Source organism: Ascaphus truei, chromosome 11 (assembly GCF_040206685.1).
Source record: "Ascaphus truei isolate aAscTru1 chromosome 11, aAscTru1.hap1, whole genome shotgun sequence".
NCBI classification, from domain to species: domain Eukaryota; kingdom Metazoa; phylum Chordata; class Amphibia; order Anura; family Ascaphidae; genus Ascaphus; species Ascaphus truei.
The window spans coordinates 5,633,296-5,656,799 of record NC_134493.1 but is presented as its reverse complement, the minus strand read 5'-3'; the positions used below and the strand labels follow the sequence as shown (position 1 = coordinate 5,656,799).

General features: G+C 42.0%; 1 protein-coding gene across 1 annotated transcript in view; it reads right to left on the bottom strand.

Moving 5' to 3' along the window:
- RGS11 (regulator of G protein signaling 11) overlaps nucleotides 1-23,504 on the bottom strand; it is a 786,758-nt gene that overhangs the window by 100,250 nt on the left and 663,004 nt on the right. Inside the window, exon 14 of the mRNA XM_075565212.1 lies at nucleotides 22,499-22,586. Coding sequence (XP_075421327.1) covers nucleotides 22,499-22,586 — 88 coding nt within the window. The remainder of the gene's footprint in view (nucleotides 1-22,498; nucleotides 22,587-23,504) is intronic.

The window sequence follows — 23,504 nt, the reverse complement described above, 5'->3', positions numbered from 1 at the left end:
TTATTAATGACCTTGAGGTTGGGATCGAGAGCAAAGTCTCCATCTTTGCTGATGATATTAAATTGTGTAAGGTAATAGAATCAGCGCAGTATGTAATTTCTCTTCAGAAGGACTTGGAGAGACTGGAAACTTGGGCAGGTAAATGGCAGATGAGGTTTAATACAGATAAATGTAAGGTTATGCATTTGGGATGCAAGAATAAAAAGGCGACTTACAAATTAAATGGAGATATATTGGGGGAATCCTTGATGGAGAAGGATTTAGGAGTGCTTGTAGACAGCAGGCTTAGCAATAGTGCCCAATGTCATGCAGTAGCTGCAAAGGCAAACAAGATCTTATCTTGCATCAAACGGGCAATGGATAGAAGGGAAGTAAACATAATTATGCCCCTTTACAAAGCATTAGTAAGACCACACCTTGAATATGGGGTACAATTTTGGGCGCCAATCCTAAGAAAAGACATTATGGAACTAGAGAGAGTGCAGAGAAGAGCCACCAAATTAATAAAGGGGATGGACATTCTAACTTATGAGGAGAGGCTAGCTAAATTAGATTTATTTACATTAGAAAAGAGGCGTCTAAGAGGGGATATGATAACTATATACAAATATATTCAGGGACAATACAAGGAGCTTTCAAAAGAACTATTCATCCCACGGGCAGTACAAAGGACTCGGGGCCATCCCTTAAGGTTGGAGGAAAGGAAATTTCACCAGCAACAAAGGAAAGGGTTCTTTACAGTAAGGGCAGTTAAAATGTGGAATTCATTACCCATGGAGACTGTGATGGCAGATACAATAGATTTGTTCGAAAAAAGGTTGGACATCTTTTTAGTTGGGAAAGGTATACAGGGATATACCAAATAAGTATACATGGGAAGGATGTTGATCCATGGATTAATCCAATTGCCAATTCTTGGAGTCAGGAAGGAATTAATTTTTCCCCTTAATGGGTTTTTTGTTTGCCTTCCTCTGGATCAATAAGTATAGATATAGGATAAAGTATCTGTTGTCTAAATTTAGCATAGGTTGAACTTGATGGACGGAAGTCTTTTTTCAACCTCATATACTATGTAACTATGTACCTGTGTAATGCAAGTGTGACAGGGTAAATAAAAGCCACCAGCTATATGCCTGGCAGACATATATTTAGCCTGCAAGGCAGCTGTGACTAGGTTAACTTTTCATGGCAATTAGTTGACTCCCAGCTGCCTAATTAAGGTGTGTTAAAAACCCCAGGATGTGCACACATGCCTGGCTGGTCAGCAGACAGGAGTGAGTTAGTGGAGAGATTACTGAATCAAGGTCTGTCTTCTTGTATCCTGTCTGAAGCCTGGGAAATACCCTGAAAACTCTGTAGAGAGAACAGCTTGATTGAAGGTCTGTTTGCAAAGTACATTTTGATGAACTGTTGTGTCTTGCACGCTGAAGAAAACCTGTTGTGTTTACATGCTGAAGATAAGCCTTTTTTTTCTTTTGTTTGCTGATAAGAAGCTATTTGGTTTGGTGTGCTGTGTGTTTTAAGGCTAAAATAAATAAGCCTTATTCAAAGAACGAGTGTGTGTAGTTGCATCTACTGTACGCTGCAATAGCAAGTGTATAGGTAAGTATGATATGACACACTGAAATGTTGAGTGAAACAGCCAGTCTTGATGGAAATTCACATGAAGGGTAGCACAGATATAGAGTGTAAACAGTTTAAAAAAATTAATTTAAAACACCACCAAGAATTCCAGAACACTACATCAGTATGCAATATAAATAGCATACAAATTTAAAAACAAAGAAACAATATACATTTAAAATACTGTACATACAAGCAAGCATTTCCCAAAACAACCTGTGGTTCTTACTGTATGTATGTGTAGCGCACTTTCCCCACCCCCTGGGAGATATGTCGTCCACGGTGTATGTGGTGCGTTACCTGCGGCTCACAGAAGGTCTGAACCTCCGCTGATGGGAGCCTGGGGTGTACCTGATCCGGTTGATGACAGCGCCTCCACCTGCATGGGATCCTAACAATTTGGGATAATTCTGTGTAGGCAAATATAATACACACACCCGTATAATATAACAGGTTTTACTGTACAGGATATACTACTAACGACACTACAGAACATACAAGCCTCACAGAGATAACTCCACACCGTGTCTTCCCAACACTGTGTCCACACCCCTGGTGGGTTTTCCCACACTGTACTGAGGTGCCCCTGGGCACCCAACCACCCTGGTGTCCACAGATTCAAACAACCACCCAAGTTTGTGAGATAGTGCTGCCCACTAGAATAGGTGTATATTTGGTGCACGTAGTGAGGTGAGGTACCTGCCGGGTGCTCCAGCACTCTGGCGCACCAACAGAAAGGAAGACAGGATCCGCGGATCCAGCGATGGCGTCATCCACGATGAGTCCGCCTCCGTGTGGGGTGGTATCCGGTTGGGGTGTCCCATCATGAAGATTGTCTCTGTGCCTTTTAGTGGTGGTATGGTCCCAGACCACAGGCCTTCATTAGCCTTGGCCTCTTCATGAACTGCGTGGTACAGCTGTAAGAGATGGGAAGCCGGTGTGGCCGTAGACACTCCACAATTCTCTGTCTTTTAACCGTGTCCGTGCACGTCCACTCAGACAGAACTTGAACCGCATGGTCTCGCCATTTTCCAAACACCTCTTCTCTCACGGGTGTGGATCGCATCCCAGAGAAAGCCTTCAACTTGTGGTAGACGGGGATCGGAGCCAGCTGACTTATCTTCTCAGAAAGTTTTTGCAAGACCTCCACGAATAAATAAGCTTCACCTAAACCACAGGCACTGTGGCAGCTTAGTACGGACCGGCGGCTACCAGCATCGCTTCCTGGGGGAGAAAAAGCTAGGGGTGTCTGACACTCTTCCATGCTAGGGGTCGCTTGGCTAGTCTCTGTTCTGGTGCTCAGTCTATGGTAGATAAGTGGACTCCAACCAGGTGGGGCATCAGGGAGATGTAAGAACTGTGGGGCATTGACCACCGTAATATCATGGCGACAATCAACTAGGAGGGTACTCCACTGGATGTCGGTATCCCATTTTGCGTCCACCACACGGGCTTTTGTGAACCCTGGTATTTGTCTCAGGGCAGTTTGCAAGTTGGGTAAAAGCAGGGAGACTGGTACTTGACTAACGGTGACCACGTGGCGTGGAGATGTGTGGCACCGTAGGGCACACGTGGACACTCTTGCAGTACTGTATGGACATGGTCCTAGACTTGTAGGACTGCAGGACCATATATGAACAATACACACTGATGTAATAAAACAATAGCACTTTACTGTAGATATATGAACAATAAGAAACAATTACACTACTACTATAACACTAGGCCTCGCAGGGCCGCAACCCCTCACCGTGCCTTCCAAAGACACCCCTGCGGGGTTACCCCAATGTACTGAGGTGCTCCGGGCACCGTACCATCCGTAACATCCCAGTGTCCACAGAACCAACCACCTACACAAGTTTGTTAGACAGCGCTGCCCCACTAGACCATGTATAGTTGGTGCACTTTGGTGAGATGAGCGTGCCGACAGAAAGGACGACAGAATCTGCTGATCCAGCGATGGCGTCGTCCACGATGAGTCCACCTCCGCGTGGGGTGGTATCCGGTTGGAGTGTCCCACTATGAAGATAGTCTCTATGCCTTCTAGTGGTGGTCTGGTCCCAGACAACAGGCCGCAAATGCTGTGCAACTTCTACTGTGTCCCTGACACTACGGATGCTAAGCGGGGCAGTGTACGTATCTAAGGGGCCTGTCCCTATAGCAGCCACAAACTGAGATGAGTCGGGGCCTAGCTGGGGCCTAATAGTGCCACAATCACCTGCACACACAACCTACCCCTTCCTTGCCCCAGCTCCCACTAATGTGGCTGCAGCGTGCGAAATGTAGCAACTCTCAGAGCAGGGGAATGCTGCAACGCTATTGGTTGTTTTCGCACCATGTGACTGCAGCCCTTAGGCTGCTGGGAACTGTAGTTCCCTTGTGGAGGTTCCTGGCAATGGCCGCTGCGGTCGCGCCCCCACTGCGCATGTGCGAACATACCGCCAATGTGTGAAACGTCCCTACACACCAACATGGTGGCGCACTACAGAGGGAGCCGCCAGAGCTTCCGGCTAGCCATTCGTCGCTCCCTACTCCCCCTCAGTACCGCCCCCACCTGTCCCTGCCTCCGCTGCTAGGCGCAACTGCGCCGGGAGGTACTGTAAGGGAACACCGGGCACTAGGGGAACCCTGCTATATATATATATATAGCCCCAAAGGGCCATACATAAATACATTTGCATTGAATGTGTAAAAAAAATGCTATCACAATAAAAAAATAAATAAAAAAAAATCTGTAAATGAAAAATAACATACATTCAATTTTTTCCTTACCTTTAGATGTCTTCACCTGTGGTCACTCCAAGTTCTCCACCCAATCCACGATTCCAAAGAGCAACAGCTCACAGGTAAAAAAAATCCAAAATCCTTTTCTTCTTTCTTTTTCTTCATCTGTAAATTGTAATCCAATTTTGGCTCTTTCGGGGTCTTCTATCTGCTTCTTCTTCATCTTTATCCATCTTCAGCAGGCATGTCCTTGTAATCCTTTTGGAGGAGAATGTCTCCCTCCTCTGCTTCTTGCCATCAAATGAGGCTGCACAGGCTTTTATAGGCCTGTGATGTCACATTTGAGTGCAAATGGTTCACACACCGATGATTGGCTGTGAAAACCATGTGTCTTTTTTTTTGTTGGTGATGTCATGTAAAGGAATGGCTGTGCTTCCTTTCCCTTTAACATGACATCACCAAAAGCAACATGGCTACCGTCACATGGTACTTCAGCCAATCAGATTGTGGGAACTATATCTTGTTTGCTTGTATGTATTTTAAATGTATATATTGGTATATCGATATATTGGTTGTTTGTTTTTTAATTTGTATGCTATTTATATTGCATATTGATGCAGTGTTTTGGAATGTTTGGTGGTGTGTTAAATGGTTTATTTCTGGCTTTTGATTGGTGTTTGTTGCTTTTTAATGTCGGAATATTTTTGGACTTTTGATTTTGAATGATACAGTTTATTTGGATATCTATTTTATTTATTCATGGTTTTGTTTTGGTGTTTAAATTGTTTATTCAGGTCTTTATTTTGGATTTGATTAATTGATTGGTGGTAATTTTGTTCTGTTTACTTGTTTATTAGTTTTTATTTTGAGATTGCTTTGAATGCATTGAATCTTGTTTGTGATTTTTTTTATGTTGACCGTTAACTGGCACATTGTTAAATCATGCCCATATTATATGGGCATGATGTAACCACTGTGCCATTCAATTGTTTGGCTTTAGTAATGTTGTTTTATTTGAGCCAATTTTTTATTCCTTCACCATTTTTTGCTATAGCGGTCAATCATTCCCATATTATATGAGCACTGTACCAATGAATGGGTGAAGGGTGGGGGTAGTTACCTGGGGAGAGTGGTTAGGCCTCCTGGGTGGGTAATGGGAGAGAGTGGGTTAACCCCTTAATTACTATAGCAGTTACTAACTGCTAAGATGATTAAGGGGTTAGGCGACATTAGATTGTATTTTTGATTGATTGGTTTTTGATTTGTGGCAACAGAGGACATGAACGGTGACGAGGATGAGGACAGCCTTCATCGTGGCAGCCTCAGGGGTGAGTGCAAGTTTTATTTATTTTATTTCTGCAGCTTAATGTTTTATTTGTAATGGAGAAATGCACTATTATCCATATCTGGATAAAAGTAATTTTGACCATTAATGTACTGTGTTAGAGGGTGGGGGCAGGTGCGGGGGCGGGGGCGGGGAGGGAGATGTATTTATTTCCAAGTATTGCCTGTTATGTTTTTTGGCCACACAATTGGTACCGCAGGGCAGCAGGAACCCCGATCACCCGGGGGCCCAAGACTCCAGCAGGGATCATTCGGGGACACCGGCCGGCCTGTTGCATTAATTGTGTGGTGAAAAAAAACATAAACAACGATTTTATTCATAGTTCTCTTGCTTTTGCACCAGCCTTTAGCTGGTGCAAAAATTTGGCATGCTTTTACTATAAAGTCCAATTCACTTATCACTGCTTAGTGAATCACGCTGACTTGCAAAAAACATCCCGTTTGCCGTTTTTTGCCTGATCAGACTAATTGTTTTTCACATTTTTGGGGGGGCTGAAAAAATGCCTTTTAGGGACGATAAAGCACTGTTATCACTGCTTAGAGAATCGTGCAGCAGGCAGTATCGGTCTTAAAAGCCATTTATCGTACTTAAAAGCAGTTATCACTGCTTAGTGAATCGCCCCCATAGTGTGGATGTGATCCGCCCCACAGATTCACAATCACTAAGGCTGGTGGATAGGAAATCCATACCAGACTTCACAATGGTTCTGGTTTCCCTCATCTGCTTTCCTAATTGAGGAACAGGAGTATATTGCAGTTAGGTTTGCTGCTTCACTCTCTCTCTCTTAGAGCCTGGAGGCTGGGAGGATGCTGCTCCCAGGATCGAGTTCAGGGTAGATGCCCCCCTCACGTATTGCAGAGCCTGAGAATCTATTTGGACGCTGTCCCATTTGACAGTAGAGGATTTAATGCCATATCTGTGTGTTATTTAAAGTTAGTAACTGGCTTAACCAGCAAACATTGCAGATAGGGCTGTGCATGTGAGTTAGACTCCTGATAGGAGTAGATGTTTCTTTTTATGATTTCTTCTTTCTTAAAGTGACGGTGTTTAAAATGTTTAGTGTCACTAATGGAAAAATAAACTGCTGAAGGTTGAGGGCATAGTGCCCCTTATGTGTATACACGTGTTTGTCCCCCGTTTATACAAATTAAACCCTAGAAGACTGTATCTGGAAGAGCATGGGCAAATGGCAGCACTACATAAAGTGAGCCATTTGCCACAATATATATATATAAGCACTTTACTGTATACTCTGTAAAATGTATTCCCTATGTTGCAATGCATCATGTTTCCAAACAGTTTAGAAAAGGCAGCCAGTATGTAAAATGTATGTGTAATCCTACTCTGCAGGCAGAGAAAATAAGAGATACAATGTGTTTGTATCACTGAAGAAAATTCACTTATACGCACACTCCTGAGAGTAAAATGTAACTTTTAATACACAATACTTAAAACATATATTACGAGAAATAGATGGTATAATGAACACTAAAAATAGATTAAATAATATAGATACATACACCCACGTTAGGCTCTCCAAAAAATGTATAAATCCTCCAGTTATTGATATTACTGGAATACTGGAGGCTCAGAGGGGTGCAACCATTCAAGGTGAGCCCAAAAGAGCTCAGCACTTGCAATCACTAGTACAGAAAATGCATTGCCTCACACAGCAGCAGGGAATGATCACTGCCTATTTATAAATAGTAGTTTGCGGGGACGTTTCCCTCCTACTATGGAGCTTCGTCAGGGTCAAATTTTTGCATACAGGGGGAAGCTGCCGCTATTTAAACCCTCCGCTTGTCATGGAGACAATCACAACGCGCCGCTAAAAGCGCATGGGCAGAAGAGTGCATGCAAAACTGCTAGTAAAAACCCCCTTAAACAACTCATAAAATACCTGTAAATTACAGTTTATATATCCTTTGTGTCAGGGAAACCATAGACGTCCTTCAAGCTATGGTGACAGCACCGTATTGCGCCAACCCGATCGTGGGTTGTCACAGCGCATGTACAGGGTGATGTACTCCGTACCTCTCTTACCCTGCGCATGCTCGTAAGGATGTTTCACTTGTCAGTGCGCATGACGCGACTGATAGCAACTGCAACCAAGAATTTGGTCAATAGTGCTGCTCATGCCTGGGGTGACAGAGATAAACAGATCGTGGGTTGTCACAGCGCATGTGCAGGGTGATATGCTCCGTACCTCTATTACCCTGCGCATGCTCGTAAGGATGTTTCACTTGTCAGTGCACATGTCGCGAATGATAGCCACTGCAACCAAAAATTTGGTCAATAGTGTTGCGTATGCCTGGGGTGATAGAAATAAACAGAAGCGGCCCCACTCAACACTAGACATGTAGAGGCAAGTAGATTAAAAACTACTTATTTATGTACATGTATATGAAAAAATATAAAGTGTTCAGTAGGTGCCACTTGATGGTACCAAGACACGCAATACATGTTGCTGCAACTGGCCGCAATATGGTAGAGTTGCAGAGGGGGTGATACAAGTAGTATAACCCCTTGATTTATAGCAAAAAGGTGTAACCATGTACATAAACATAGTGAAATAGAAAATAAACAATTACACTATATTAAACACACAAAATTACATTAATACATTAGTGTCAATATAAGTTTAATGTGTGTAGTAAATTATACAGAATAATAAACCCAATATCAAAAGAGGAAATGGGTTTATAGAACAGGCTCACTAATACAAAAAGAAATGAATCACAATAATGAGATGTATAGTATGATATAATATCTAACCAAATCATGGCCTGGATAACACGAACAAGTGGTAGGACTGTTTTAAGGTGCACCATACATGGTATATATAATGACCAAGGGTACAAGGGGCATGTGTCAGAACTGTAAACTGGCAAAAAGCGATAACCCAAACAGCAGTGGGTGGAAAGAGGTGGGGAAGGGGGCGAAAAAAAGGGGGGGTGGTAGGAATAGGTCAAATGAATGGGGTATAGATGAATCCTTCATTGAGTCCAAAAGGACTTCTGGTCTTCAATTTATAGATCCATTCGGCTTCGATTCTCAATAGCATTTGGTCGATATTGCCACCTCTAGCCGGACACTTCAGATGATAAATACCCATGATTTTAAGGCTATCCATATCACCATTATGGAATTGCGTGACATGTCTGGCCACTGGTGTTTCAGCAGAATGCTTGACCGAATTGACATGTTCGAGTATTCTGCGACGCAATTGCCTTGAAGTCTTCCCTACATACCTTTTCCCACATTTACAGATGAGAAGATAGATAACATTAGTTGTTCTGTAGTTAATAAAGCTATCAACGTTAAACTGCTGCATATTATCAGAGCCATCAAACGCCATAGCTGTAATAACATATTTACACGCCTTACACCCTTGACATTGGTACATCCCCTTGGTAGGGCTCAGCCAAGTTTCTAATCTTGAACGCTGATGATGGCTGTGGACAAGTTTGTCACGGAGGTTCTTAGATCTTCTACTTGTGATATTCGGTCTTGGCCCAAGAACCTTATTCAAATCAGTGTCGGATAGAAGAAGGTGCCAGTGGCGGGCAAAGATTCTCTTGATCGCCCACCATCTTTTGTTATAAGTCCCGATGCATCTTATGATATTATCCTTCCTTTTAGGTGTATTGAAGGAAAGAGAGAGTCCCTATCACTATGTAAAGCTCTATGATAGGCTTTATTGAGTGTTTTCATGCTATAACCATGACTACGAAACCGGTCACGTAGTTCTTTTGATTGTAAAATTAATTGCTGAGTTGTAGAGCAATTCCTATGTAACCGGAGGAATTGCCCAGTTGGAATACCAGAAATGAGACTGGCAGGATGTTGGCTCTGTGCCAATAATAAACTATTGGTCGCTGTACTCTTCCTAAACACTTTGGTTTGAATGTTCCTGTTGGCATCAACATATATATCCAAGTCAAGGAAGGTTATTGATGTAGTACTGAATACAGTTGTCAGTCTTAAATTCAGCGTATTCCTGTTCAGATGGTCAACAAGCTCAAGTAGACAATTTTGAGGGCCGCTCCATAATAGGAGGATGTCATCTATGTATCTGATCCCTAATAAAATATGGTCAGTATACATAGATAGTTCCTCATTGAACACATGGACATATTCCCACCAGCCCAGGAACAGGTTAACATATGTGGGGGCACATGCGGTCCCCATATCTGTACCCTGGGTCTGGTGGTAGTAAGTGCCATCAAAAAAAAATAGTTGTGGGTAAGCACAAAACGAAGTAAGTCCAGGATGAATGTGTTGTGTCTATTATATCTACAGTCAATAGTTTTAAGGAAGTGGTTAACAGCATTAAGACCATTCTCGTGGATGATCGAGGTATATAAAGATTCAACATCTAAACTGACGAGAATGGTCTCAGTGGAAATATTAACACCATTGAGTTTTTTAAGGGTGTCCTTTGTGTCTTGCACGTAAGATGGTAAACTAATCACAAAGTCTCTAAGGCAGACACAGTAATTCAATTACCTGTGCTGCCTGCATTGAAATGCTGGATCGGGACAAAGGGTTGGTGGAGGCTGGGTACCAGGACAAATGGTGTAACAGGAAAGAGATGGATATCAGGTCCAGGGACGGGCTCTCAGTGGGGTAGAGCCGTTGTTCCCTGCGGACCTGGAGGCACCTTCCCAGTGGGAGATTTGGGGCTGGCCAAAGGGAGACATTGTGGGGCTGAGCCCTGTAGGTGCACTGCCCATAGGCAGTTTCAAATCTTCTCCATCATCCAGCTTCTCCATCATCCAGGGGCGGTCCTGAGCACTTAAGTCGGCCCCCTACTCCCATTGGTGCAGCTGGGTGAGCCCTCATCCTGTGATTGGCTGCTGCCTCCCGGTCCGTGCTTTGATTGGTCTCTGGTGCCTGCTCCATGTTAAGAATAGCCAACAGGGGCTATGTAAAGGAGCACGGCCGGTGCGGGAACCAGAAAATCTCTGGAGGCGATCAGCTATGCAGCTGGTGTGCTTTTCAAACATGCTCTGTGGGAAATAGCACTGCCCTTGACAGAAGCGCCGAAGAAGCTCGGCCTGCAGAGATCAAGTATGGAACTGATCGGGAACACGCTGGTGGGAGATTTAAATGTTCTTTGTGTAAAAGAGCATACACAAGCACTGATCTCAGCGGAGAAGCGCTGGAGAAGTCTGGGACGAGAAGCGGAAAGGAGAAGACTACTGAAGCAGGCTCGTGTACCTAGTTGAGGCTAGAGACTTCCCCAAGACTCCCAGTTTGTGAGTGTAGATTGTGATCTTGTACTTTGTGTGTTTGCTGGATTGCCAGACTAAACTTTCATCTATTCAATTATTGTGTCCTGTCAGGTGATAGTGATCCAGGTGGTAAAAGGTGTTAAAAGTACTGGTCTCCTGTGACAATCAACTTAAATAGGCAGTCCAAGTATTTAGATGATGTTGTTAATCATTGGAGGAAAAAAATGTGAGACCCTGCTGAAGTTGAAGTTAAGGTGTTGAATAAGAAAATAAGTGACAAACAAAGGTGCAAACCAAACACCATCTCTGGGGGGCCCGTGACTAAGATAACATGTATTGGGACCTCTCCAACTCTTCCATAGGTTCCCCACTGGGTGTTATAGCTCCCCTGGTTCCCCTCTGATTCCATCAGCCCCATATGGCTCCTGTGCTCAGCTACTGAGTCCATTACATCCCACATAACTCCCATCAGGAACTCTCAAGGCAAAACCAGCAGTCTTGCTTCCATTCTTGAAGAAAAAACACAAGAAAAGCGCAAAACGCAAGGGGAAGTATGTCATATACAAATGTATTCGTGATAAGGAGGTAAGTATTAAGCATACATCAATATACAACAAAATGAGCATTCATGTGCAAAATTGCACGATGTTACCACATTGCAGTCATCTGGGTAGAAGGTAAGGTCCAATGGTAGAGCAGCTGTCATTAGCGCGATGTCATCAGAGACTCTCACTACCCGGATGTCCTCGCGATCAACAGCCTCAGTCCTTGAGCTGCTGGAATCACCCCACCGACTGGAGCATCTGTGTAGATCAAGGCACTGCGTGTAGGCCGCACATGCAGAAGTCTGTATAACCAGCAGTGCACGTCCGTGTTGAAGCACTTTCTCTGTTTCCAGATCACCCGGTGTGCAGCAGTAGCATACAGTCCCGGCGCTCGCGCACCTCAGTGATGTCACGGATAGCGTGCAGAGTGAGAACGGAACGCACTAGGCCAATAGTTCATACCAGAAAGGCATAAAAATGCTAATATAGCAATGTTGTGGCAAAATTAAAAGGTACCAAGCTATAAAATAATCCAACGCGTTTCGAAGCTAAAAATGCTTCTTCTTCAGGGATAAAATTCGCCGTCACTATCTCCAGTATTAAATACACACGTCGCTGCCGTCATTGGTCAGCCTATTATGGCAATAAGCCAATCACATGTATATACTCAAAACTGGGGGCGTGACAATGGATCGGATCAGAAATATACAAAAGCAGTTAACACACTTTATTAAATCAAAACATATATAACTCTGCAAAAAACGGCTCTGCAAAAAAGGGGGAAATAAAACACAATCATTAAACAAATACACATCGTTATTACATATTTATTTATCTAAAAGTTGATAAAAGTGAATATAAAAAAATAGAGGAAATTACCCACATAGGGAAGATTACACTGTTCAATGGAGTCAATGGACCTGATGCTATCCTAAGAGATAACAAATATAGATGTGATGAGATATGTTAGATACATACGGTGGCATCCATATAATGCTAATAAAATGTCCATACATCTAACTCTTCATTCAACCCCTTAGGTACCATACAATCTAATTTATGTATCCAAAAGGATTCCTGAGCAGAAAGGGCCTTAAGTCTATCACCCCCTCTCCTGTCTATTGCAACATGTTTGATGCCCAGAAATGTCAAACTTGAAGGGTTTTTCTGATGGTGGGTCAGGAAATGTCTGGAAACACTGTGTTTTTCAAATCCATTCCTGATATTCCGGATGAGTTCCTGTATTCTTATCTTTAGATTACGTTTCGTTCTCCCTACGTAATGCAATCCACAGGAACATTCTAGTAAATACACTACGTACATTGAATCACAGGTTATGAAATCCTCTATAGTGAACACTTCTTTTATTTTTTTTAGACAAAAAGGTCTTCCTATTTACATGCATGTATTTACATACAGAACACTTTGTGCAGTTGAAGTTACCCATGGGTTTATTACCCAGCCAATTCTTTTTAGAGACTGGACATGTGATTAGTCCAATGTCACTAGGAGCTAAGACATTCTTTAGATTTGAAGCTTTTCTATAAATGAATCTAGGTTTTTTAGCCAGATGGTCACCCAACACTGGATCATTACTTAAAATAGGCCAGTGTTTCGAAACCACCTTTTCGATTTGTTTGTGTACAGAATTATAATTAGTCACAAATGTCACATCTACTGTTTGCGTTGTTGTAACCCTTGGTTTCTTTTCCTTTTGAGTCAACAGATTTTCACGGTCCATACACTGTACTCTTTTTAGTTCTTTTGCTAAGTACTCAGAATTGTATCCTCTTTCAATAAACCGGCTGAACATTAAATCTGCTTGTTTCAAAAAGGTGTTGTTGTCGCTGCAATTTCTTTTCAACCTCATGAACTGGCCCCCAGGAATATTTCTAATCCAAGTGTCTTTATGATTACTGGATGCCATCAGTAGGTTATTTGTGTCAACCTCCTTAAAGAAGGTCTCAGTTTGCACCCTTCCTTCTTGATTAGATGTTAGTTTGAGGTCCAGATAATTAATGGTATTCATATCTGTTTGGTGTGTGAACTCCAAATTGAAGTCATTGTTATTAATAAATGACACAAAGTTATCTACTGATGCATTATCCCCGTCCCAAACAACCAGGACATCATCTATATAACGCCGCCAAACAATGATGTTGTTGGCAAAGGGATTGTTGGCCCATATACATTGATCCTCCAAGTGTCCCACATACAGGTTTGCGAAACTAGGGGCAAAACGTGCACCCATAGCTGTACCGCAAACCTGTATGTAGAACTCGGTGAGAAACATGAAATAGTTATGCTTTAGTATAAAGTCGATGAATTTCAATATAAACTCTCTATTCGAGGGATGTAGCAGATGATCCTGTTTCATGCATAACTCAATAGTATCTAAGCCTCTGGTGTGTGGGATATTGGTATAAAGGGCTTTAATGTCACAAGTCAGCCATCTATAGCTGCTTTTCCATTCAAATGATTGGAATAGTTTAAGTACTGCAGTCGAATCTTTAATATAGGATGGCAGTTGGACTACATATGACTGTAGGAAGAAATCGACATATTGCGACATGTTTGCAGTTAATGATTGAATCCCTGAGACAATAGGTCTTCCAGGGTTTTTTTTTAAGCATTTGTGGATTTTAGGAAGGTGGTAAAATATTGGTAACCTAGGGTGACTTGGATAAAGGAAAGAAAATTCCACCTCGGAGATAACAGACTGGGACATAGCTTCCTCTAAAAGTATTTTCAACAGACTTTGTAATTCTTGGGTAGGGTCTTTTTTTAGTCTTTTGTATGAAGTGGTATCTTGCAAAAGATGTCTGTTGAAAATTCTTTTAGAGGAAGCTATGTCCCGGTCTGTTATCTCCGAGGTGGAATTTTCTTTCCTTTATATATGTTAAGTTTATTATGTTATAGTATCTTTAAACACGAAGCATAAGTAGTCATTATCACTTTATTCACATCACTTTATTTATTTATTTTAAATCATGGTAGGCTCAGATTTTCCCTTCCTGTGCAATTAAAAACCATGGTTAATGGTGTCTTCAAAATTACACCTGCATTAAGTAAAATCTATATTCCGCATTTTTGTATGTATATGCATGCATATGTATGTATTTTGTATGTGTATATGTATATATATATATATACTTTTTGTATATTAATATCTATTTTGAATTAGATTGGAATGTTTAGTTTAAAACATGTGTTCATTATAACTTTGTTTATTAGTTCATTTTGAAAGTTCATAGAATGTATTAGGGTAATATATATCCAACAATGTGTAGAGATTCACTGACTGTTACTGAAAGTATGCCACCGCATTGCTATACATAAATATCTCTGAGATCACCCAAAACCATTTATAAATACAATAAAGTCAGATGGTGTAAACAGGGGTTAAGATCAATGATATATGCATATCTAGTCATTAATTGTAAATTACGGTCAGTATACCCTATATACATAGGTCTTGTCAGAACACAGAGATATTTCTGTATTCATATGTCTGGGAATTATGTAATGATTCATTAGTACTAATATATCTGTGCCTCCATAAGATAACAGGTAGAAAGCAGATGGGTTAAATTACTCTATTAACAATTGCGCCAATCACCAAGCGCTTTAAATCATGAACTGGGGTATTTAATGGAGAAGATACAAGCAGCACTTATCCCTGACGAAGAGAGACATTATTTGTACTTTCGAAACGCGTTGGAAGGTTTTTTGGCACCGTTGAGCCACCGTAGCTGAGGATCAATACTGGTGACGTCATCGCGCCGTGCGGATCGTGTGTATTCCAGGAAGCAAGGCATGCAGGAGCACTGAATAGGATCCCCGGCAGCAGAGACCAACACAGCACCAGGCGAACGGCGATATCAACGGCAAAGACCATAAAACTAAGTGCTTATGTCCTATTCACTTCTGGTGAGTAGGATTTCAATTTTAGACCAGACGGAGCAAAGAACAAGAATTGTTGGACCAAGCACCATAGTGCAGGAGAGTGCTTAGGCACGTGTCCATCATTCAATTAGTTTAATTTGCATTTTATATGTATTTTATATGTATGTTCATCAATTGTCACCCATGGTTATTTTAACCTTGTCATTTTAATATAATAAATTGCTCCTTCATTGCATAACCCTGTCATCCCTTGGGTAAAACACCATTGCAGGTTTCCTGCATGTTTTGTCTTTTTTTTCTCCTTTCCCTGAGGTCACTGCTCAACAGAAGAGATTGCAAGTACATTCTTCAAACACCTAACCTCAGCGCCAGAAAAGATCATTTCCAGCCCTCAATCCAATTCTGGGTAAAAGATATCAGAATAATCTTTTGAAGGCAGCTCCAGGACTACCGGTTGGACTCTGCATCTAAGGGTCATTATTGTCTACCATTGTTGTTTACATAAGTGCTGATTACACACCTATTATTTCACCTATCAAACATGTTGCAATAGACAGGAGAGGGGGGGATAGACTTAAGGCCATTTCTGCTCATGAATCCTTTTGGATACATAAATTAGATTGTATGGTACCTAAGGGGTTGAACGAAGAGTTAGATGTATGTGCATTTTATTAGCACTATATGGATGCCACCGTATGTATCTAATATACCTCATCACGTCTATATTTGTTATCTCTTAGGATAGCATCAGGTCCATTGACTCCATTGAACAGTATAACCCCCTATGTGGGTAATTTCCTCTATTTTTTTATATTCACTTTATCAATTTTTATATAAATAAATATGTAATAACGATGTGTATTTGTTTAATGATTGTGTTTTATTTCCCCCTTTTTTGCAGAGCCATTTTTTGCAGAGTTATGTATGTTTTGATTTAATAAAGTGTGTTAACTGCTTTTGTATATTTCTGATCCGATCCATTGTCACGCCCCCAGTTTTGAGTATATACATGTGATTGGCTTATTGCCATAATAGGCTGACCAATGATGGCAACGACGTGTGTATTTAATACTGGAGATAGTGACGGTGAATTTTATTCCTGAAGAAGAAGCATTTTTAGCTTCGAAACGCGTTGGATTATTTTATAGCTTGGTACCTTTTAATTTTGCCACAACCCATTGCTTTATTAGCATTTTTATGCCTTTGTGGTATGAACTATTGGCCGAGTGCGTTCCGTTCTCACTCTGCACGCTACCCGTGACATCACCAAGGTGCACGAGCACCGGGACTGTATGCTACTGCTGCACACCGGGTGATCTGGAAATAGAGAAAGTGCTTCAACACGGACGTGCACTGCTGGTTATACAGACTTCCGCATGTGCGGTCTACACGCAGTGCCTTGATCTACACAGATGCTCCAGTCGGTGGGGTGATTCCAGCAGCTCAAGGACTGAGGCTGTTGATCGCGAGGACATCCGGGTGGTGAGAGTCTCTGATGACGTCGCGCTAACGACAGCTGCTGTACCATTGGACCTTACCTTCTACCCAGATGACTGCAATGTGGTAACATCGTGCAATTTTGCACATGAATGCTTATTTTGTTCTATATTGATGTACGCTTAATACTTACCTCCTTATCACGAATACATTTGTATATGACATACTTCACCATTTGCGTTTTGCGCTTTTCTTGTGTTTTTTTCTTCTAGTTTGTGTGAGTGCTGAGCCACACTCTGATTTAGCAGCACACGCCACAACCAACGGACTGTATGGTTTGAATTATACTTTCAGAGTAGAGTAACACCTGTATTGTGTATTATTTAATTATACAAGGGTGATTTATATGGTACACTATTATATTTATATAGTGATTCACATTATTAAGGTGTTTTTTGGATTGCGCACTTATTTCTTCATTATATTGCTTCCATTCTTACCTCCCACATTGATCTCATCTCTCCCTAGTGCCTCCCATCCATTTTGCAGCGTCACCTGTCAGAGGCAACCCCGCAGTCGCCCACAGCATCCCAGGGAGGAATGTCCAGGGAGATAGGGTGAGAGGCAAGGGAAACTTACAAAACCAAACCTTAAGTTGTATATATCAGAAAGAATAAGTAGGTGTTAGTTGCTTTGTTTCTCATTCTACTCCTTTAAATTCTCAAAGTTGCTTTTAATTGAACACTTTTCCTTTAGGGTCTTCATTGCATCTGCTCGGCTGCAATTTCCTTCCGTCCATGTGGAGAGCCTTTCTGTTCCTTCCAGTTTGGCTCCAGCGCAGTCTCCTCTCAAGACATCCGGTAGTAGTCTCCTCTCAAGACATCCGGTAAGTGGATTCTGTATTAAGCCCAAGATTTTTGAGGAAAACCTCTCCTTCTGAAAGTTCTTTTATTGTGAAGGTTCGTCCATTTTTGTGTACCAGAAACCTGAAGGGGGAGTAACGAACACCTTTTTCCCTCAATACGTTTGTCACAGGCTGTAGCTTGCATCTTCTGGTTAGTGTAATAGGTGACAAGTCTTGAAATATTTGTAATTTGACATTGTCAAATACAATGGAGTTTGTATTTCTTTTTTTCAAGAACAGGGGTTCCTGTATCCTAAAGTGGTGGAATCGGATTATTACATCCCGTGGAAGTTCCTCAGGTTGCTGCATAGTGCGCAAGGCCCTATGGCATCTGTATTTAAAATACTTGCTCAGCTCTTATCCGCACTATGGCAGGTCGGCCGGCTAGCCTGCACTCACAGCCCAGGCTGGTAAATCATAAACAGGAAAATATATATATAAAAAAAAACAGAAAATGTAGCACCAAAGTATTAAGAGTGATATACTTAATAGTAACTAAAGTGTTAATTAAATAAAATAAACTGAGTTGTGTAATAAAAGCAGGTGTAACTATTTCTAAAAAATACATAAAATATCAACAAAAATACATAACACAATACACCACAGAATATATAAAAAATGTGAAAAGTGCAAAAAAGTGTAAAAAGAAAAGGAAAAGAGTAAAACCAGTCCTTTTTAGATCAATCCATGAAAATTGTAGATAATTGATGCTGGTGTGGGGGTCTCCGGCTGCTCTCAAATTGGAAGAACCACATCCAAGTTACCTAGAAAAAAGAAAGAAGAGAGAGCGCACGCCCCATAGCGTAATACTGTTGATTTAATATTAAATGGGGAAGGGGGGGGGGGAAGAAATACACTCACAAGAGTAAAATTCAATTAAAACATTGTGTGAATAATTCACCACCATCCGGTCTCTACACTGCAAACGTCCACAGATCTTTGCTCCCTCAGGGCTGCGTGGAGATGGTAATGTTCACAGGAGGCCAGTGGTGTAGTTCACCGAGAAGAATGCAGTCCTTATGGTTCTGTAGATCGCCTCTTCCACTTGGATGGTTACAGAGTGAATCTCGCGCTTCCGTACTGCCTTGTGCGCGTGCGCAACGTCGTAATGACGTAATTGCGCAATAGGATTCCCCAGAGGGCAACTTTCTCTTTACTTTTTTTTTTTTAAACTATAACCGCAGTCAATAAACATTTGAACAAACTTTTGGGTGAGTTGTTTCTCCCACAAGATCCGAGACACATACATAGATGACTATTTTGGGGGTGAGGTGGAGTATGGCACCCGACAACCCAGCCGAAAACCTAATTTATATAGGACTACAAGCATAATATAAAAGTAATCACAATATGCAGCTGGTAATATAAATGACTAAGTGTAATGGTCCACCTCCAAACCTGAATTCCCCTGGCTCCGTCGGGACTCAGCCTGCTCGGCCCCTATGAGAGGGAGTCAATCAAACCTGCTGTAGTAGCTCGGTTCCTCGTACCATTCAGTTGGGCTGCTCAAGGTTCTACTGTGATCCTGGGACGATCTCCGCTTGGGAATCCAGGTAAAAAACAGACCCAACTCACCCCCGTTCAATACACAGGTCCACCATCACCAGAGAAACCACATCTCAGACTCCGATCCAGCAAAATCAGGGTCTATTATCCAGAAGGGGGGAATTGGGGGAAACGGGAGTGCGGATGGAGCCAAACATAGCCCAGTTGATACCTTGCTAAAATATAACAGCAGTGAGGCTTGACTCAACTGAGCCCACCCCAGGGTTCCCCCCCAAGGACCAGAGAGAGCAGAAGTAGCCGAACCAGTCACATTACCGGCGGAATCAGCAGGATCAGTGGAATCAGGTGTTGCCCATTAATTTCCTGGTTTGTCCGGAGGAGAGTGCCGACTCTGCACAACTAGGACTAGGATGATTCAATCACAGACAGGGAGAAGCAGTAATCTTCAGACAATTCCGGATACCCGGTAGGGAGAAACTTTATGCTGCATCACCTAGGATTCGTTCCAGAGGAACGCCAGTTTCCTACAGCCCGACTGAGAACATACCGGAACCAGGTAAGGTGGTTTAGCCACAACACAGGACCCAGAGGAGATTGAGGATGCCCGGTAAAGTTGGCTGATGGGAGCTTATTGGGAGAAGAGGAGGCTGACAACAATCACCAGGCGTGATCATTAGGCTAAGTTAAGCTCATTGAAGGCACTGGGTGAGAAGAAAGGAGGCGCGAGAGTCCATATCCTCAATTTTTACCCCCAGGCCTTTGAAGATTTGGGCCCGCTAGCCTCTCCAAGACTCACGCAGGACCAGAGGAACGACCAAATCTTTGGGTTTTTGATGGTTCTTGTGGCTGATCGGAGGGAGATATACCCAGGGTGCAGAGGAAGCCTATCATTTCCTCAGGGTATCTGATGGACAGGTATTTCCCATTTTTTGGACAATCAATCTGAATGGAAAGCCCCATCTGTAGCGGATATTTTTCTCCTTTAATAGCAGTGTCAGGGGGTATAATTCACGTATCCTAGTTATAGTGACTTTGGAGAGGTTGTTGAAAATCTGAATAGATTAATTTACAAACAAGAATTCGCCCCTTTCTGTGCTGGCTGCTTTAATTTTGTATTTGGAGGAATAATGATGTAATCTCACAATTATATCTCTCCTCCGTTTGTGGTCATCCGATCTAGGACCTAAGGACCGGTGGGCTCGTGCATTTTGAAGTACCTTTCCTGTAGGTCCAGATCAATTACAGAGAAAAGATTGTTCAGCTAAGCGCAGAGGTTTTCGGGAGGAATGGCCTTAGGGATGTTCATTATTCTAAGGTTCTGCCTCCTATCCCTGTTTTCTTGATCATCTATACTGTCTTTAAGGGAGATAATGTAGTTGCCTAGTCTGATGATCTTGTCATCTGCTGCAGCCTGCAGCTGGAGGGCCTCCCCCATGTTAGCTTCAAGATCTAAAGTCCTTTGAGGGAAGGCATTTAAATCAGTTTTGAGTTCGTTGACAGCGTCTATAATATACTTTTGGAAGGATTGATGCATTTTGATAAGAGATTTTCCAGTTACTCCCTGATTACTTCTTCCCCATCCAAATTTGCTCGATCCTTCGCTTGGTCTTTGTCTGTGTCGGAGGACGTATGTGCCTTGGTGCAATCTTGGCCTCTGCTACCAGGAGCCGCAGATCGCTGATTTCCTCCCAAAAATGGGCGACGTCTTGTGCAGTCTGCTGTTTCATCAGTCACTTCTTGCGGCAGGAGGGATTGTCAAGTTTATCAGAAAATGCAAGAAATTGGGTATTATCCTATTTTATGCATGAGGGTCCTTGGAGCTCCCTCGCTAAGCATCCATCCACGGTAACGTCCCTGGATGTCTCTTTAAATGTATTTTTGTTTTTTGCTTTTATTTATTTCAAGAATTTTTTTGGTGTTTTCTGTTTTTTTATTTCAGTTATTTTTTTGGTGTTTGCTTTTTAATTGTGGTTTATTTTTGGTGTGTTTATTTGATGATAATTTTGATTTAATTTTATATTTTTTGTGGTTGTTTATTTTTTAGGTTGACTATTGACTGTGATAGTGGTAAATCATGCCCATGTTATATGGGCATAATGTACCAATGTGCCACTCAATTGTTTTTTTGGTATTTGTAATGTGTATATTTTGTGCATGTTTTTTTTTTAGCTTCCCCATTTATTGCTATAGTGGCAAAGCATGCCCATATTATATGGGCATGCTTTAACACTGTGCCAATCAATGGGTAGCGGGGGTGGAGGGTGGGGGCAGTGTCCCCGGGTAGGGTGGTTAGGCCTCCCGGGTGGGTAGCAGGGGAAGGTGGGTTAACCCCTTAATTGCTATAGCGGTTACTAACCGCTACGGTGATTAAGGGGTTAGGGGCCATAAGATTATATTTTTTTATTGTATTGTTGCTGCCAAAGGAGGACATGAGCGGTGATGAGGATGAAGACAACCTTCATTCTGGCAGGCTGGCAGGGGTAAGTGCAAGTTTTATTTACTTTATGCTGCTGGTTTATGTTTTATTTTAAATGGGCAAATACACTATTATTGATATTTGGATAATAGTAATTTTGCCCATTACTTTACTGTTTGTGTTAGGTGGGGGTTTGTTGGGGGTACAGGGATGGGGGGGTTGTGTATTGGTAGGTAGTAAGTATTGTAATGTTTATTTTGGGTAGAGGGGGTGAGTGAAGGGGGTACTTGGCCCAGGGTGGTTGGTTAGGCCTACCTGGTGGGTCACGGGCAGGGTTAACCCCTTCATTAGGAGGATGAAGGGGTTAGGGGATCAGGGAGAGGGAGTGGCTCAGTGAGTAAAGACCCTGACTGGCACTGAGAGTTTGAAGCAGGGAAGCCTGGTTCAATTCCCAGTGTCGACTCCTTGTGACCTTGGGCAAGTCACTTTATCTCCCTGTGCCTCAGGCACCAAACAACATAGATTGTAAGCTCCAAGGGGCAGGGACTTGTGCCTGCAAAATGTCTCTGTAAAGCGCTACGTAAAACTAGCAGCGCTATACAAGAACATGCTATTATTATTATTATTATTATTATTATTATTACCATAGCAGTTACTACTGCTATGGTAATGAAGGGGTTAATGCCCTCTATTTGAAAAATACCTGTAAGCATACATTATAAAGCTGTACAGACATGACTTGTATAATATTATTAAAATAAAAATTCAGATTTTAATTATAATATGAGATGAAAGGAATAACTATATTTGACTAGCTAAATATAGCTATGGACAAACAGAAAGACTATTACTTACTGATATACAGACTGCAATTTTTCTGTAACCGTAGACTGTTCGCCATAGCGTAATTCCTCACATGCCTCCCAAAAGCAGAGGTTTTCCGCTAGAAAAAAAATAATACATTTAATCAAGGACCAACTTATTCTGCAGTGTAATACATTGTAAACCATTCGAATATTCCAAAGTAAAAACATTTACTTTGCAATAAGTAAAGAAATCCCCTTTGCTGATCTTCTCTTCTCCCTCTACCACATGCCCTCTTACCCCATTCCCTCACATCTCCTAAAACCTCTTGCTCCTACTATAATCCCTATGCTCACACACATTTTTAACGCCTCCCTCTATTCTTGTACCTTTCCATCCTCCTTCAAGCATGCAACCGTTATACCTTTGCAAGATGCTTACTATTTAAAATGAAGAGTAAATGTTGGAAACATTTGACCAAGAGTGGCTGATAAAGTCTGTGCAAGAAAAGGGCAAGGAAGAAAGAAGTTCGAAAAGCAGAGGTGGTTTGCTTTTCCAGCACCAGAAGCTTTTGAGTAGAACTCTATGGGGCTTTTTCAAGTAGCTTCAATGTTAGCACTGCAACATTGAACGTATTGGCATGTTGAAATATGTTGGCATATGAAATGTGTATAGAAATGGTACCAACTAAAGCAAATCGTAATGTTTTTACCATTTATTACACAAATGATATAACGCACTAGTTTGTATTTGCTTAACAAGCAAAATGCCTCTAACGTGTTCTTGCTTCACCAGTCTGTAAGAGATGCACAGAGAGCAGAAAGACCCTGCATATCCCTGCACAAATCTTACAGGCGATCGCACAATTTGAATTGTAATTTGAATAACATAGTATGGAATCAAGGGATCTACGGAGCTGAACCGCATTAATTTGCCGGTGTCTCCTTCAAGTTTAAATGTCCCGTGTCATGGCCCATGTGACTGGACACATTTAAACATGCAGGAGATATCGGCACCCCATACTGGAGGCCTGTACCTCAGCAAGCAGGGGGGCCCC